Source organism: Puma concolor, chromosome A2, assembly GCF_028749965.1.
Source record: "Puma concolor isolate L17-30 chromosome A2, mPumCon1.1.hap2, whole genome shotgun sequence".
In the NCBI taxonomy this organism is placed as follows: Eukaryota; Metazoa; Chordata; class Mammalia; order Carnivora; family Felidae; genus Puma; species Puma concolor.
In genome coordinates, this window is record NC_141668.1 from 115,060,391 (window position 1) to 115,077,040 (window position 16,650).

Consider the following 16,650-nt stretch of genomic DNA (forward strand, 5'->3'; position numbering starts at 1 on the left):
CTGTCCTAACAGCCTCCACACTCCCCCCCCCCCCCCCACCGGAGCATCCCACCCAGCCAGGGGACCCTGTTACAAATGAGCGAGGCCATTTCAGTCCTCTGCCGGAACCCTCCGTGACTCCCACTTTGCTCTGCCATCTCAAACACTCTCTTCTCTTCTGTCCCCTGCAGCCACACCCCCTCCTGGCCTGTCCTTCAATCTGCCTGGCAGGCTCCCTCCTCGGGGCCCTGGCGTCCATGGTCCTCTCTGCCAGGAATGTCTGCTTGGCTCATTCTGTCACCCCTTCAGACGCTTGCTCCAAGGCCCTCTTGTCGGACGATCCCTCCCTGACCTCCCTGCTGCCCCTACGCACTCCTTATTTCCTTGGCCCTGCTCTGTCTTTTCCACAGCACTCGTGACCACCCCCCCTCCCTACTTTGTGTATTTATCTGTTGGGCCTCCGCCAGGGCTGTGTCTGTCTTAGTCACTGATGGATGTGATCTGGTGCCAGGAACAATGCTTGTTGGCACAGCAGATGCTTGATAAATCTTTGTTGAATGAATGGATGCACAGACAGGTGGACACCAACCACGTGTGAGTCTCTGGGTGGTGAGCACCTTGAGGCCTCGAGGGCAGGGCTGGCTGAGCCACGGCAAGGTCCTGCCGCCACCCCATGGCCCCTGACGGCCCCTCCCCCCGCAGACATCAACGAGTGTGTGGCAGACCTGCACACGTGCAGCCGGGGAGAGCACTGCGTGAACACCGTGGGCTCCTTCCACTGCTACAAGGCTCTCACCTGTGAGCCCGGCTACGCCTTCCAGGACGGCGAGTGCGCAGGTGAGGGGGGCAGGCTGGACACCCCACCCCTGCCGTGCCCTGCCCCTGGCCCCACCCTCACCCTGCCCAGAGCCTTCTCCCTCTGGCAGGCCCCAAGCACTTGGGTTTCTTGCCTGTGGGAAGCCCCCACGGACGACAGTGTTTGGGGCAGGGTGGGGGCATCTGAGGCTGGTGGTGGGGAGCCAGAGTGTGCTCCTGGGCTTGCAACCTTTGCTGGTGTCTTGGTGTGGAGTTGTTCCCCTGTTTGTACGTTGGGGTAGAGCTCCACAGAAGGCTCACTCGTGTGCCTTCCACTGGAAAATTCTAGTCTCCTAAGAAGAGGGAGAGTTTTCCTTGAACCATTTGAACAGATACATCCTGAGCTGCTGGGGCACGGTGTACTTCTCTGTCACCCCCTGATGAGGGAGACAGAGGCTGCACAAGCAAATGGGGGGACAGGAGTGTCTGTGGGCTGGGTGCTCCCTTCGGTGGGGGTCCAGAGAGGCCTCCCACGGAGGTGATGTCCGAGGAACCCAGACGTGGAGTCATGGGGCTCCAGGCAGAGGGAACAGCGAGTGTGAGGCCTTTGGGGACAGGGGAGATCTTGGCATGGTCAAAGAACGGAAAGTCTCGGGGTTACAGGCTGGGAGTGTGGAAGGATGGGGGTGGGGTTGGCAGGCCCCATTAGGGAGGGGGTTGAGAGCCTGTTTCACAGGTGATGGGAAGCATGGTTTTTTTTCTAACTAAAAATGTCCAGGAGGATGTCACCAAAGAGGTAAGACCTACAGAGGTGCGTAATTGTTGCAAACCTGGAAACCGTGGATGAGGAGTGGCCCAGAGTCGGGCGTGAGCTCGGGGCGGGGGGTGGGGGGGGGGGGCGCTTAGCAAGCTCCGTGTCTGGCCCTGAGCTGGGGGTGGGGGCAGCTGGGAGGGGGGATGAGAGATGAGCCCCGTCCCCTCGGCACACATGTGTGCACACATGGATCCAGGGCCAGCACCCCCAATCCGAGAACGCCGACGCCTGGCAAGGGGCACCGCCCCCCTGGACGTGTCCCACGCCCGCTGCCGCTCTGTCGCCTCGGGGTGCTGGCCACCTCCTTCTTAGCCACTCTGGTCTGTGGAGGGGCTGCCTCCGTAGGCATGTGGTGGTCCCTGAAAGGCGGCTGTGCCTGGTTCACATCTGGGTGCCTGGAACCCCGTGCAGGGCCTCCCAGAGACTGGGCTGCTGTGACAAAGTGGCGGAGGCCTTGGAAACCAGACAGGGGGTGGATGGAGGCAAGGACGGACAGGTGGCAGGAGCACAGACAGACACACACGCAGGCACTGGTCTGGCAGTCAGCGGCAAACCTGAGCGAGCGTCCGCCCCGCGGCTGAGCGTGTGTGTGGCCCTCCCGCGTCCCGTCTCCGTTTCCTCGTCTGTGAAGGAGGCCTGGTGTGACTGCTGCAGGGAGCGTGAGGGAAAGGGCAGTGCCAGCACTTTGTAAACAGTGGAGTGCCGTGCAGAGGTGAGGGGCCCTCGGTGGCCTGCTCAGAGCTGTCCGGGTGTGGCTCCATTGGCCGCACCGCCTCCCGAGAGGCCTGGACGCAGGCCCTTGAGCGTGAGCGCTCACGCTCCTTTCTGCTGGCCCTGGGAAGTGTGCAGCAGGGCCCAGCCCAGTGCCGCCGAGCGCTCCAACCGTGTGTGTGCCTCAGCCCCCCCTGTCGAGGATGGGGTTTGTCACAGCACCTGCTTCCTAGGCTTGTCGCGAGCGTCGCGTAAATAAATCCATCTCGGAGTGCTTGGGACAGTGCCTGGTACTGCAGAGGAGCTCAGTCAGTGTGGCGGCGTCGTCGTCAAGGTCATGGTGGGGAGTACAGGCAGGGGCCTGCCAGCCCCCCCCCCCGCCCCCACCCCGCTGAGCCCTGACACCCCGCCTCTGCGTGGCAGATGTGGACGAGTGTGAGCTGGGCAAACACAATTGCCAGGCGGGCTTCACGTGCCAGAACACCAAGGGCTCCTTCTACTGCCAGGCACGGCCGCGCTGCATGGATGGCTTCCTTCAGGACCCCGAGGGCAACTGCGTGGGTGAGCAGGGCCCAGGGGCGGGGCGGGGGGAGGGCCGTCTCTGGGAGGGGGCGTTGGGGCCTCCCTGCTGGATGCTCATCCCCTCTCCGAGCCTCAGCCTCCCTACCCGTCCCTACCCGTGAATAGACATGTCCCTGCCCCAGGAGGCACTTGGGAATCAGAACGCTTACTATCCCCAGCTGTCTGACCTTGGCTGAGCTCCTTGTCTTGTGGCCTCTGCTTACCCATCTGTGGGCATGAGTGCGTCTCAGATTCTTTTAGCCTAGCTAGCCGCAGGGAATATTTTTATATCTTGACTTGGTAGAGACACATTTACATGCGGCCGGAACACAGACGCCACAAAACGTTACTCTCTCTGCTATATGTGATATATGTGATACTATATCTCTGCTATATGTGATACTCGCTACAGTTTCTATTTGTAGAGAATGCTAGTGAGGCGGATGAGGCGAAAGGACGGGTTGATTTCATGCCGCCCTCCTGGGTTAAGGCCTGCATATGGTGGCCTGGTTGTCCTTGCGTGGGTCTGAGATCTCACACTCTCCGACTCCGTCCGCACAGCTGCTGGCCGGCAGCCTCGCCTCCCCCAGGGCTCCTGAGTGTGTCTGGCCCAGAGGCAGGGCGCCAGAGCCCCCGCGGGACCGACGGCGTCTGGTGCGGGCATGGCCAAGGCTGTGCTCAACCCTATGGGGGAGGGGCGGGGTGAAAGATGCAGACGGAGAGGTGGGAAGGCGGGCAGGTGTGCAAGGCCAGCTGCTGGGTGTGGACAGAAACTGGGGGTGTGTGAGAGTGTGGCCCTGTCACACGCCTTTCTGGGGCACCGCCTTTACAGCTCCTCACTGTGTGACCCTAGCAATGTCACGGGATCACTGCAGGGTCGTGGGCACAAGAAGGTCCCTGCGATCTGCCCTGGGATACCCAGCCGGGGTCAGGGCAAGGTGGGGAGGTGTCTGCCCCATGGCCAACAGTTCCTCACTGATTCGTTCGTTGACAACATTTTCGGAGCACCTATTATGTGCCTTGTTCTAGATGTCAGGGAGTTCTGGCACTCCTTTTAAGTTTATTTTATTTTGAGAGAGAGAGAGAATGAGCAGGAGAGGGGTTGGGGGTGTGGAGAGAGAGAGAAAGAGAATCCCAAGCAAGCTCCACACTCAGCACGGAGCCCAACGCAGGGTTCGATCCCACAACTGCAAGATCATGAGCCGAAGTCAAGAGTCAGACACTTAACTGACTGGGCCGCCCAGGTGCCCCAGGGAGTTCTGGCACTTTAATGAGACATTTTGGAGAAGGAGGGACTGAATAGGCAAACATATTTATAGAAGTGGCAGTTATTCAAAGGTGCTTTGATAAATAATAAAGCAAGTGGAGAAAACAGTCTTAAAAAGGGGGGTGGACTCATCTACCTAGAATGGTTGGAGGTGGCATTGGGGCAGGGACCTGAGGAAGAGAGGAAGTCAGCCCTGAAAATATCTGAGGGCAGTGTTGGCCAGAGAGTGGAGGGGGGGAGGGCAGCATGTGCCAAGGCCCTGTGGTGGGCTGGGGCATCATGGGATGATGAGGAAACAGTGAGGCTAGGGCAGAGCGTGAGGGAGAGATGGACGATGAGCTTGATAGTTTGGTGGGAAAATGCAGAGCAGGGGCACAACTTACTGTAGGTAGCCTAGGACTCAGCTCAAAGTCGTAGGGGGCCCTCTGCCTTCAGCTGCTTCATCAGGGCAACTGTGAGAATGTAGGAAGCGCCCAGCGGGCGAGGTTCTTGGAGGAAAAGGCCCTGGGGTCATAGGACACGGGACTGGGACAGTGTGACCCTGCAGCCCTATCCAGGGCTGGTCTGGAGCCCCACACCGGCCACCTCCCTGTGTGACCCTGGACTCAGCTGTGCCAGGCCCCCCGTCACCCGCACCGCTTCTGCAGACATCAACGAATGTACATCGCTGTCCGAGCCCTGTCGGCCAGGCTTTAGCTGCGTCAACACCGTGGGCTCCTACACGTGCCAGAGGAACCCGCTGCTCTGTGGGCGAGGCTACCACGCCAGCCAGGACGGGACCAAGTGTGTGGGTGAGGCCAACCTCCTCCCTCCCTGCCTCCCATCCAGCCTGGGCCTTCCGGGGTTCCTCTGCCTGTGGGAGGCCCTCGCAGAGGGAGAGCCAAGGCCTCAGGGTGCCCTGCTCGCCTCCCCTGGCAGACGTGAACGAGTGTGAGACCGGCGTGCACCAGTGCGGCGAGGGGCAGGTGTGTCACAACCTCCCCGGCTCCTACCGCTGTGACTGCAAAGTTGGCTTCCAGCGGGACGCCTTCGGCCGGGCCTGCGTCGGTAGGTGGGCGCTGGTGGCCGGGAGCCCCCGTGTGGGGTCTGGCTGCCGCCGCCCGGCCCTCAGGCCTCCCTCCTCCTCCCTCCGCCCTGCTCTGCCGGCATGCTGGGCGGCCCCGGCTGGACCGCCTGCTGCCATCCTGCCCGATGGTGCCTCCTTGCTGCTGTCCTCCCTGCTTCTCTAGGTCTTGGTCGCTGCCACCCTCCTTTCTCGCCCCTTGCTGTGTCTGTCTCCATCCCTGGCTCTGCCTGCAGCCTCCTTCCGACACCCTTGCTGCCTTTCTCGTCTGCCCCGGTCTTTTTGCCTCTCCCGTTCCCTGTCCTGGTTCCTCCCTGTCCCTCCCGGGTGTCTGTGTCCCTGTCCTCACCCAGCCCCCTCTTCTACCTGGGGGTGGGGGGAGCGGGTTCCGGGCCACCCCGGCCCTCGCCACGGGCCACCCACGCCCTGCCCGCCGCTCGCCTGCAGATGTGAATGAGTGCTGGACCTCACCCGGCCGCCTGTGCCAGCACACGTGTGAGAACACCCTGGGCTCCTACCGCTGTTCCTGCGCCTCCGGTTTCCTGCTGGCCGCCGATGGCAAGCGCTGCGAAGGTACCACTGGCCCCGACCTCCGACCCCGCACAGATGCACAGCCACCATGGAAAGCCATCTCGCCCGGGCCCTGGCCCCATAGCTTCACAGACCCCGTCCCTGCCTCATGCCACTTCCCTACTTCTGCAAACGCACCCTGGCCTCAGCTGGTCCGGCTCTTTCCTGCCATGGGCCCTCCTGGAGGGCCCAGGCCCCAGCCATCTCAGACCAGAGGGGTGGGTTTCTGAGGCGTCCGTACCCCTGGACGGCAGCTCCTTTCAGACCCGGGTGGCAGCCCGGCCTCTGCCCCTTCGTGGGTTCTGATCTGGTCGTGACCGCACAGCCTGGGGGTCCAGACAAGGAACAGAAGTGAGTGAAACATGAGGCAGGGTTCCTGGCCACCTGGAGAGCCCAGTGGCCACCAAATAGCAGCAGCCGCACGGCACCTGTGGATGGTGCCACCCAGCAGCACCAGTCCAGGGCGACCCGATCTTCCTGGTTTTCCAGATGCTAGACATTTAGGTATCTGTGTAAAATCTGCTGGGTTTTTACATGTTACAGTGGGCTTAAACTTATTTTTTAAATTTATTATTATTTTTTTAATGTTTATTTTTGAGAGAGAGAGACAGACTGTGAGCGGGGGAAGAACAGAGAGAGGGCGTGACACAGAATCTGAAGCGGGCTCCAGGCTCTGAGCTGTCAGCACAGAGCCCGATGTGGGACTCAAACCCACAAGCTATGAGATCATGACCTGAGCTGAAGTCAGACGCTTAACCGACTCAGCCAGCCAGGTGCCCCGGATTTAAACTTTCAAAAGACACACTGTGAGTTAAGCCAAGCACGTGAACGGGCTGGACCCTGCCTACGGGCTGACATCTGAGGCCAAGTTCTCACATGTGTGGACTGTCAGGCTGTTCCCATGTGTGTTTGCGGCATGGTCGGACCAGGCCTGGCAGGACTGGGATGGAGGGAAGTCCCGAGGCGGCTCGGTGGAGGGGTGAGGGGGTCGGCGAGGGAAGGGGATGTGGGTCTCCAGCCGTGGTTAGCTGGCACCGTCTTCCCCAGCCCTTCCCATTTTAGGGGCTCTTACCTCCCTCCTGGGCAGGAGAGCCTTTTGAGACCCCTGGGCTGGCCCTCCCGTGGGACAGGGCCAGCCCAGGGGCAGGGAAGTGTGACCAGGCTCCACGTGACTGACTGCTCCTGCTCCCCTCCCCTGGCTCACTCTGCTCTGACCACGCTGGCTTCCTTGCTGCTGTCCCTTGAGGGCACCAGGCAGACGCTCACCCCAGGGTCTTTGCCCTTACTGTGCCTTCTACCTGGAACACTTCCCCCAGATGCCCACACGCCTGCAGAGCTGCAGCCCTCCCAGACACACTCCCTGTCCCTTTCTCTGCTCTTTCCCCGCAGCATTTGCCCCTTCTGACATACTGGTTATTTTACTCATTTAGTTGACCCCTCCCCCTTCTTTACCAGCACACGTGTGAGCATGAGCTCCGCAAAGTGGAGGTTTTGTCCGTCTTGTTCCTGGCTCAGTCCCCAAGTTCAGCACAGACCCGGGATGTTTTAGGAGCTCAGCAGTTCCTGGTTGGATGAGGGAAAGCCACGTCCCTGCCCTCAAGGAGCTCAGGGTGCAGATGTTCAAGCAGAGCCACGAATTGACCTCTCGTTCGTCGGCTGCCACATCGTTTGGCCCATACGCCCATACGTGCAGCTCTTACCCTTCCCCCCAGCCCCATGCAGTGGCAGGCCTAGGGATCAGGGCAGGCAGGCGAGGCCCCAGCCCTCGAGGGGTTGGCGCGTAGATGATACTTCCCAGAGCCGTCTCTCCCAGGCGCTACGGGCTCTCCATAGGGCGGCATCTAACTCCCCGCCCGGGAGACCTGAGCCCCATCTTTCTGTAGCTGCCTCCTCCAGGCAGCAGGCCGAGACTCTGCCAGCAAGCCCCGGCCCCGCCCCTGCCTCGGCTGCATCCCCCCGGTGGGCTCCTTGCCCTTTCCGGGGTCTCTGGTTCCCCACTGGCCCCTGAGAGGGGCTGGAACGAGTGGCTTCCCAAGCTAAGGCTCCAGGTCAGCTGGGGCCCTGGCCCTCACTGCTGGGCTGGGAGGACTGTCCCTCGACCACAGGCCGGTCTCCCTGCAGACGTGAACGAGTGTGAGACCCGGCGCTGCAGCCAGGAGTGCACCAACACCTATGGCTCCTACCAGTGCTATTGTCGTCAAGGCTACCAGCTGGCCGAGGATGGGCACACCTGCACAGGTACCCCTCCCCTGCCCGGGGGCCCCCTGACCCACTGGCACGCCTTCCCCTGCGGGCCCCCAGAGGCTCCGTGCCGGGCGGGGACACGCGGGACACACACAGGCTTTAGCGTCACATCAGAGCTGGACTCTGAGCCCTGTGATCTGCTCGGCTGCGTGACCCGGGGCGGGAGCTCCCCAGCCCTGACCTCAGGCTTCTCCGCCGTAAAGTGGTGGTGATGGTCCTGGCCTCAGTGAGACGGAGGCTGCGCTAACAGACCTTGTCCAGGCCTGTGCCTGGTAACTTCTCGGCCCTGCGCCGATAGCAGCAATGATGGAGCAACCCCAGGGAGTGAGCACTGGAATGGGAGTCCCGTTTTGCTGTGTGGGTTTTGGCAACTCTTTCCCCCTCTCTGTGCCCTGTTGTCCTCATTGGTAAAATGGGCCCCTGGGCTCCGGGGCTGTGGCAGGGCCAGAATGACTGTCAGTGGCTGGGCCCTGCGGGTACAGGGGCTTCACGAGGGGCTGACCCTCTCTCTGACAGACATTGATGAGTGTGCTCAGGGAGCCGGCATCCTCTGTACCTTCCGCTGTATCAACGTGCCAGGGAGCTACCAGTGTGCATGCCCGGAGCACGGCTACACCATGACGGCCAATGGGAGGTCCTGCAAGGGTAAGCAAGGGGTTCCTGCCCCACCAGTGCTTCGGGCAGGCTCTGAGCAGGCCCAGAAAGCCTTACACAGCTTGCTGTGCGATGGGAGCTACGACACCTAGTGCATAAACGGGGAATGGCCGATGCCGCTGGTGGCCACGTTAACTGAGGTCTGTGCCCGGGATGAGGAAGGAGACAGTCTTCTTCTGTTTGACTCAGCTCGGGCTAGTCTTCCAGGCTTGGGCTGAGCTCTGGGCCCCCTCCTGGGGCAGGGACAGGCATCCTGAGTGGTGGTCCTGAAAGGCGGGTGAGGAACCTGGAGAGCAGCCTCAGGGTTGTAGCTCAGGGGTTGTAATGTCCATCCGCAGGCAGCTGCGTCTGCTAAGCTTGCATGCAGAGAGATGCTGTCCCAGCCGGAGCTATGCAGAGCTGGGTAGGGCCACACGGGGCTGCGGAGGGGGGGACTTCCCGTCACTGGGGATGTACAGACTAGGTGGGCAGTCACCTGCTTTTGCAGTTTGCAGCTACTTCCGTGGATGGGGACCAGGTTCTGTGACCTCTAATCTTCCTTCTAAGTTGGGAAGTCACGATTATAAGTTCGGTTCCATTGGGACTTCCTGAAGCCACCAAAGCTAGGCCTGGCAAGCCAGCTGGGCAAGGTGGAGGGCACGGGTCACCTCTCTTCTGTCCCTGCTACATCTGTAGCCTCCATCAGGAGGTCAGGTGAGACAGGGGCCCCGCTGCACATGTGATAGCCTTTGCTTCCCCTCCAGATTCTCTTGCTGGAAAAGTCTCCATGCTGTCACAGGCTGGACAGGGACAGAGCGCGGGTTGGTGGTTCTGCCTGGTTATGTCCACTTCCTGAGTCACCAGTGGTACCCACGTCTATAGCCCGCTGACCTTCAGATCTAAGGGGTGACCCTCTTTGTGCTCCCTCGTCCTGTTGTGACTCAGGCCAACCACTGAGGTCTCACGGCTCCAGCGGGAGGATGGGAGCACAGCCAGCAGAGAACAGAACCTGCTGGTTAATATGTCACAGTAAATCCTGCCTCTCTTCAGTGGTCAAAAAAAAAAGGACAGAAAAATGTGAAAGAATTGAGACTCGGCAGTGTGTTCTAGAAACGTGCTCCGTGAAGGAAGGGCCGTGACTCGTTCTTTGGCACTTAGGGCAATGCCCGGCACACAGTAGGTGCTTACTGAACGTTCAACCACTCACCTGAATGGAGAGGCAACTACTCCTGATACTTAGATGCATTTTTTCCAGTCTCGTTATGCCAGTATAGATACGTGTGTGTGTGTGTGTGTGTGTGTGTGTGTGTGTGTGTGTGTGTGTGCATACACCCCCTGGGTATATGGCCTTGTCCAGCTCTCCCTTTGGGCTGACCTCTCCGAGAGAGGCTCCAGGGTCAAGGGCCCCGCAGATACGAGTGGCCTGGAAGCACTGAGGGGCGGTGACCCCAGGCTCACAGGGAAGTCCTTGGTAGCTTCCTGTGAGCGTGGTGAGGCCAGGCTACAGTGGTGCTGACCCTTGGCGCTCCTCCTGCTCACTTCTAGGCATCTCCATCAGCACTGGGTGGGCAGACAGCAAGAAGCAGCTCCCTCCTGCTTCCCACCACACCCCTGCCCAAGCTGGGGTCAGGACTTCCTGCTCCCATTGTGGGCCGCCCAAGCATAGCTGGGGCCAAACGGGGAAGAGCAGAAGGCCCTCCTTTCATGTGGATTCAGTTAATGAACCATCAGGACGACAACCGCGCCCATCCTGGTCCCACTGACTCCTGCCCTGTTTTCTCCCACTCGCCTTTGCGCCACCCTGGGAAATGGGGATCGTGACCCAGTTTGCATAGGAGGAAAGGGAGGGAGGCTTGGAGAGGTGAATGAATGTCAGCTGATCTGTCGCCACAGGGGGTGGTGGCCCACAGCCTGGAGTCTGGGACGGGTTGGGGGTTCAAGCCCTGAACCCTGAGCACACGTGAGGGTGGGAAGTGACACCGTTCCTGCCTCGTGGGGTTGTGGGGACAAGTGAGTGAGTGCAGCAGGGCCTCAAGCATCGGATGGACGCCAGGCGGCAGACTCGGGATGCAGCTTGGCTGCCGTTGTTGTAACTGCCACCGCGTGGCATCGCATTTGGACCCCTGGCTTCCGGCCCCAGCTGCCTGCTGACTGCTGTGCGACCTTGAGCAAGGCTGTGCCCCTCCTGTGTCTGGGGAGGCCCACAACCCTCACCCCACAGGCCTGGCATGAGGATTGAGTGAGGAGAAACCCCTAAACTGGATCAGTGTGGAGGATTGGAGAAAGAAACCAGAAGCTTCCCAGGGAAGCTCCTGACAGGAACTCTGCTCCCCTCACCCCGGGGGCAGCCCTTGTGGGGCCCCCGGGGGCCACGCTGTCTGAGCTGAGCAGCTGGTCTTCACGGACGGGGTCTCCGGAACCCATTTATTTTATCCTACTTGACTTACAGGTTGCCTGTGCAACATGCGTGCACACACACACACACACACCCATGGGTGCTTCTCTGAGCATTTGTCAGATACGTATCCATACGTGTGTGCGTGTGTGTGTGCGTGTGTGTATTTCAGCATCCTGAAAGGGCCCTCCTCATATGCCTGTGGCTGTGATTCTGTGTATCTCTGTGGGTATGCGTGAGCATATGGGTGTGCTCAGCCATCTGCCTGTTTGTGTGTGTGCACGCAGGGAGTGTGAGCACGTCTGTGCGGTGTGTGGGGGGGGCATTCGTCGCCGTGCATCTTTGAGTCTGTATTTACAAGGGATGGGGGGTCCCTCACTTCCATCTGGCCGTATGTGTGGAGCACCTGCTGTGTCCCAGGCACCCTGCTGGATGCTGGGGACACCACAGGACCAAGAGGGACACACACCCCTGGCCTTCTAGAGCTCACACTGAGGAGGGGAAGGCTGGACACAGGACATACTAAGTAGTGTGTTTCAGAGCAGGACAGGAAGTAGAAGGAGAATGAAATGGGAGGGGACCACTATACGGTGGACGGGGAGGGTTTCCTGCAGGGGGTGGCCCTGAGCTGAGACCCAAGAGATGAGAAGGAGCCAGCCATGGGCAGATGGGGGGAAAGTTCCAGTAGTGGGAACGGCATATGCAAAGTCCCTGCGGTGGGATAGGGGTCAGGGTGTTGGAGCGGCCCAGACAAGTCCCATAGGGCTGCAGCCTAAGGAGAAAGAGAGAAGCTCTGACGGAGAAGGGCCAGAGGGGCCTGTGGTGTCCATGAAGGGACTAGGTTCTTATTCCGGGAGCATGGGAAGCCCTCAGGAGACACAAATGATTGTTTTTAGAGCAGGGTCCTCGGCCCCTGGGCGGGTACGTGTGGCATAGGGTGGTCTGGGAGCTGTGTGCTTACCGTTGGGACGAGCTGCCCTGAGACCCGGGCCTGCAGCGTGGGCCAGGGTGGTGTGGACTCCTGCCCCCGGCCGGGGGACCCCACTCCTCACCCTCCTCTCCCCCACCCTCCAGACCTGGACGAGTGTGCGCTGGGCACCCACAACTGCTCTGAGGCCGAGACCTGCTATAACATCCGGGGCGGCTTCCGCTGCCTGCGCTTCGAGTGCCCTCCGAACTACGTCCGCGTCTCCGAAACGTGAGTGCCCCCGCCCGGCCCCAGGCCCGGGACCCCCGCACCCATCTCGTGCTGTCCGGGGGAGAGGCCGTGGCGCCTGCCTCCGCCCCCCCTGCTCCTCAGAGGCCCTGGCCACTGGGTCTGTGGTCTAACCGACCACACGTGGTACAAGTTAGAAGCACCTTGCTCAGGGTGTGGAGAGCAAAGGGAAGAAAACTCGCGGAAAATCTCTGCTCCTGCGTGTGCGTGCACACACACACACACACACACACACACACACACACACACACACGAGTTGCTGTTGTGTAATGCATTATCCCAACACTCAGCCTCTTTACAGACAAATGGCTGTTAGGGTCAGGAAGCCGGCAGCAGCTTAGCTGGGTGGTTGCAGCTCAAAGTCTCGTGGAGCCGCGTCATCTGAAGGCTTGACTGGGGCTGCAGGACCCTGCTGCTCGCTCACGTGGCTGTGGGCAGTAGGCCTCAGCTCCTCCCCGCGTGGGTCTCTCCATGAGGCTGCTTGTGATGTGGCCTCCCTTGGCACGGGTCATCAGGAGAGCAGGTGACAGCCCTTTGTAACCTAATCTAATGTTAGAAGTGACATACCATCCCTTCTGCCGCTGGCCACACAGCTCGCCACTGCGAGAGGTGGGGTACCCTGAGGAGGGACCACGTGAGGCATGACCATCAGGAGGCGGGACACCCGGGACCATCTTATGGACCGGTGACCATACTTCTTGTTGATAACTTCTTAGCATTTTGCCATACTTCCTGTCCTTTTTTTTTTTTTTTTTTAATTTTAACATTTTATTTATTTTTGAGAGAGAGAGTGTGTGTATGAGCAGGGAAGGGGCAGAGAGTGAGGGAGACATAGAATCCGAAGTAGCTTCAGGCTCTGAGCCGTCAGCACAGAGCCCGACGTGGGGCTCGAACTCATGAACTGCGAGATCATGACCTGAGCTGAAGTTGGATGCTTAACCGCCTGAGCCACCCAGGCTCCCCTTTCTTGTCCTTTCTTTACTAAACATACGTTCTTATAGAGTGCTTTTGTTTTTCCTATAATTCAGTTGTTTCCCACTTTATTTTACTTTGTAAGGTATTTTCCAGATGTACATTTTTAGAATTGCAAACGTGACATCCGCTTTTAAAACTATCTTAACAACAGGGGCGCCTGGGTGGCTCAGTTGGTTGAGTGTCCAACTTCGGCTCAGGTCATGATCTCACAGTCTGTGGGTTCAAGCCCCGTGTTGACAGGCTCAGAGTCCACTTCAGATCCTCTCTCCCCCCCCCCCCCCGCCCCTTCTCTGTTTGTGCTCGCTCTCTCAAAAATGAATACACATTTTAAAAAAGTAGTTCAACAACAAGTGGGCAAGGCCAAAGTTCTTGCCCCTCCCTCCCCCTTGCAGCCAAATCTCATGGCTGCTGAGCGTGTCCACCTTCCCTCTTAGCCTGGCACAAGTTTCTCCCTCTTAGCTGTCTCACGTCTGTGCATGCGGCACGCCACGAGCAGTATGGATGCGTTCATGATTCCCGGCTGCCCTGCTAGCTGTTTGCCGTTTTTCAGCACCACATACACTGTAGCATCCATGTGCATGCGCGCTGGGACATTTAGGGGAGTGTGGCTGGGGCGGCCTGGACAGGTAGCCTCCCTTCTGTGGGTCTTGGTGGCCCCGTCTGCAACGTGGGGATGAGAGCAGCGCCACCTGGGGGCAGGCACGCGTATGAGATGAGGAAAGACAGCGGTGAGTTGCGGCCTCAGTCACTTGTGGCTGGTGACGTGGTGGTTGTCGTGGTGCCTGTCGCGCTTCGCCGGTTGGGGACCTCTGCTCAGAGGATCCTGTACAGCTGCTTGCTGGGGCCTGGCGCCTGAGCAGTGTCCGTTTTGGAAGCAGTGAGCTTGTAGATGGTGATTTAGTGGCTCCGAGAGTCAGGAAGGGACAGAGGGGTGCTGTGCTCAGAAATCGAGGCCCCCGGTGGCTTTGGTGGAGGCTCACCCCCCATTGTCACTGTTGCGTGGCTTGGCCGAGCCTCCAGGCTTCCTCAGGCAGGGGTGAGGTGGAGCCCCATGCGGGCTGTTGGCCCCGGTCAGCTTCCCCTGGAAAAGGGCAGGCCGTTCCGAGTGAGGAGAGGAAATGGCTCCAACGGAGAGTCAGTTGCAGAAGAAAAGGAATTTGGAAAATGATTAAAACCATCAAAACGCTGTGCCCGGGGAATCTGTGCAAATGGCAAGCGTGCGAGTGCAAACAAGGTGGACGAAGGTGGGTAAGAATGAAGGGAGGGAGGAAGAAGGCGAGTGGGGGACACATGCATGACCGAGGGCTGCTAACACACCGTGCCAGGCCGATCGCGAAGCCCTGCGCGTTTATTAACTTCGCCCAGCCAGCTGGCGAGACCACGGGCTAGTAGCCCGTCTTACAGATGAGGAAACTGAGGCCCAGAGAGGTAAGGTGACTCGGTACGCCGGGGCTGGCCGGCCCTCAAGCCCGCGTCTGAGGCCTGCGCCGTGTTGCGGACGGTCGGACGTCAGGGGCGGGAAGGCGCGGACGCACACGAGCCCCCGGGCCCGCTGACCGAGCCCCCGTGCATCCCACAGGAAGTGCGAGCGCACCACATGCCGTGACTTCCTGGAGTGCCAGAACTCGCCGGCACGCATCACGTACTACCAGCTCAACTTCCAGACGGGCCTGCTCGTGCCGGCACACATCTTCCGCATCAGCCCGGTGCCCGTCTTCGCGGGCGACACCATCTCCCTGACCATCACCAAGGGCAACGAGGAGGGCTACTTTGGCACGCGCCCACTCAACGCTTTCACGGGCGTCGTCTACCTGCAGCGCTTGGTGCGTGAGCCCCGGGACTTCGCCCTGGACGTGGAGATGAAGCTCTGGCGTCAGGGCTCCGTCACCACCTTCCTGGCCAAGATGCACATCTTCTTTACCACCTTTGCCCTGTGAGACGCCTGCCCGCCCGTGCCCGCCTGAGCGCCCCGCGGGGGCCACGGAACCCCAGGATCCTCCTGCTGTGTCCCTGCACCAACCCTTGCGCCCCCTGCCGGTGCACACCTTTCCGTGGTTGCTGAACACCGCATGTGTGGGGCCGGGTGAAGGTGGTGTTTTTACTATAACTCTGTAAATTAACTTAATTTTGCTGACTCGATTCCTACTGGATTCCTGGGCCTCTCCCGTGCCCCAACCCGAGGGAGGAAGCTTTGAGGGCAGTTCAGGGTCACTGTAGGTGCTCTGTGGGTGGAGTCAGAGGGCCAAAGGCCGAACAGTGACTGAAGAGGAAACACAGCGGCCACGAGGCGTTGTTTGGACTTCGCTGGGTGACCTGTCCCCAAAGTTGATATTCCATTTCATATCCCACTGTGATTTGCTCTTTACTTTAAAAAAAAAAAAAAAAAACCATGTTAAGTGTTTTGTTGAATTGTAGTACCTGCACATTGCAAAAAAATATATTCAAATAGTAACAAAGGGTTATAAAGTGAAAAAAGAAAAGTTTACTTTTTTTATAAAGTGTTTGAGTTTGACGACCGTATCTGCGTGTCTCAGGGTTCCCTAGCCCGACCCATGCGTCTGTTGATCAGGACCTTCCTTGAGGCCTCACTCAGGGAGTTTGCCCCGAACCAGGAGCTCCCTTGGGGGTGAAGGGATCGCCGTATAAATGCATGCCAGCTTTGGGATCCTTCTTATTTTTCTACTCTTCCTATTCTTCCTCCTCCTTCCCCAAATGTGGACCTCTGCTGGTTTGTCACTCAGGATATCGTCTAGAGACTCCAGGACTGGTCCTGGTCACGGGGGCCTGAAAACATCAGGTCAGACAGAGGATGTGGACAGGAACCCCAAGATGAGAATTCATCTTTTTTCTCCCATGTAGGTTTCTGGGGCCTTGAGGCTGGGGCAGAGGAGGAGGGCTGAGAAGGGAAGAGACAGGCCCAAGGCCACCCGGGTGTCTGGGCCCAGGTCTGAGTCCCCCACATGCACCTTTGCTGCCCCCCTTGGCTCTTTCTCTAAGCCAGCGGAATTCAGATGGAGGCAGTGTGTGACTCCAGGGGCCTTGAACGAGATGTGGTGGGTGGCAGGTGGGTGGCAGCCAGCATTGAAACAGCAGAGACAGAATCACAGTGCTCTGTGCCTGGCAGTGGAAGGAAGGCTTGTGCCATGGAACAGCAGTGCACGTGTGTGTGTGTGTGTGTGTGTGTGTGTGTGTGCATGCGAACGCGTGTGCCACACGGCTCCAGCCATGCTGCCACCTGGGAACCCCCACCGCACGGCCAGATGTTCTCATTCTTCAAGGCAAGCTCCCAGACCACATTTTGATGTAAAATCTTCCAATGTAAGATGCGGAGATTATTTAAACGTTTTCAACAGTGGGCATGAGCCGGCCTCAAAGTTGGTTGCTGTAAGCCTGCCAGGGAGGCCTCACTGTCTCATGGCCTTTCCTC

General features: G+C 59.5%; 1 protein-coding gene across 2 annotated transcripts in view; it reads left to right on the top strand.

The window, feature by feature from the left end:
• FBLN2 (fibulin 2) overlaps positions 1-15,640 on the top strand; it is an 89,820-nt gene extending 74,180 nt beyond the window's left edge. For both annotated transcript variants that reach the window (XM_025921523.2, XM_025921531.2), the window contains 9 exons: positions 682-816; positions 2,723-2,860; positions 4,775-4,918; positions 5,046-5,174; positions 5,638-5,763; positions 7,882-7,998; positions 8,521-8,649; positions 12,107-12,230; positions 14,803-15,640. In XM_025921523.2, coding sequence (XP_025777308.2) covers positions 682-816; positions 2,723-2,860; positions 4,775-4,918; positions 5,046-5,174; positions 5,638-5,763; positions 7,882-7,998; positions 8,521-8,649; positions 12,107-12,230; positions 14,803-15,160 — 1,400 coding nt within the window. In that variant the 3' untranslated portion in view covers positions 15,161-15,640. The remainder of the gene's footprint in view (positions 1-681; positions 817-2,722; positions 2,861-4,774; positions 4,919-5,045; positions 5,175-5,637; positions 5,764-7,881; positions 7,999-8,520; positions 8,650-12,106; positions 12,231-14,802) is intronic.
• Positions 15,641-16,650: the final 1,010 nt, after the last annotated feature.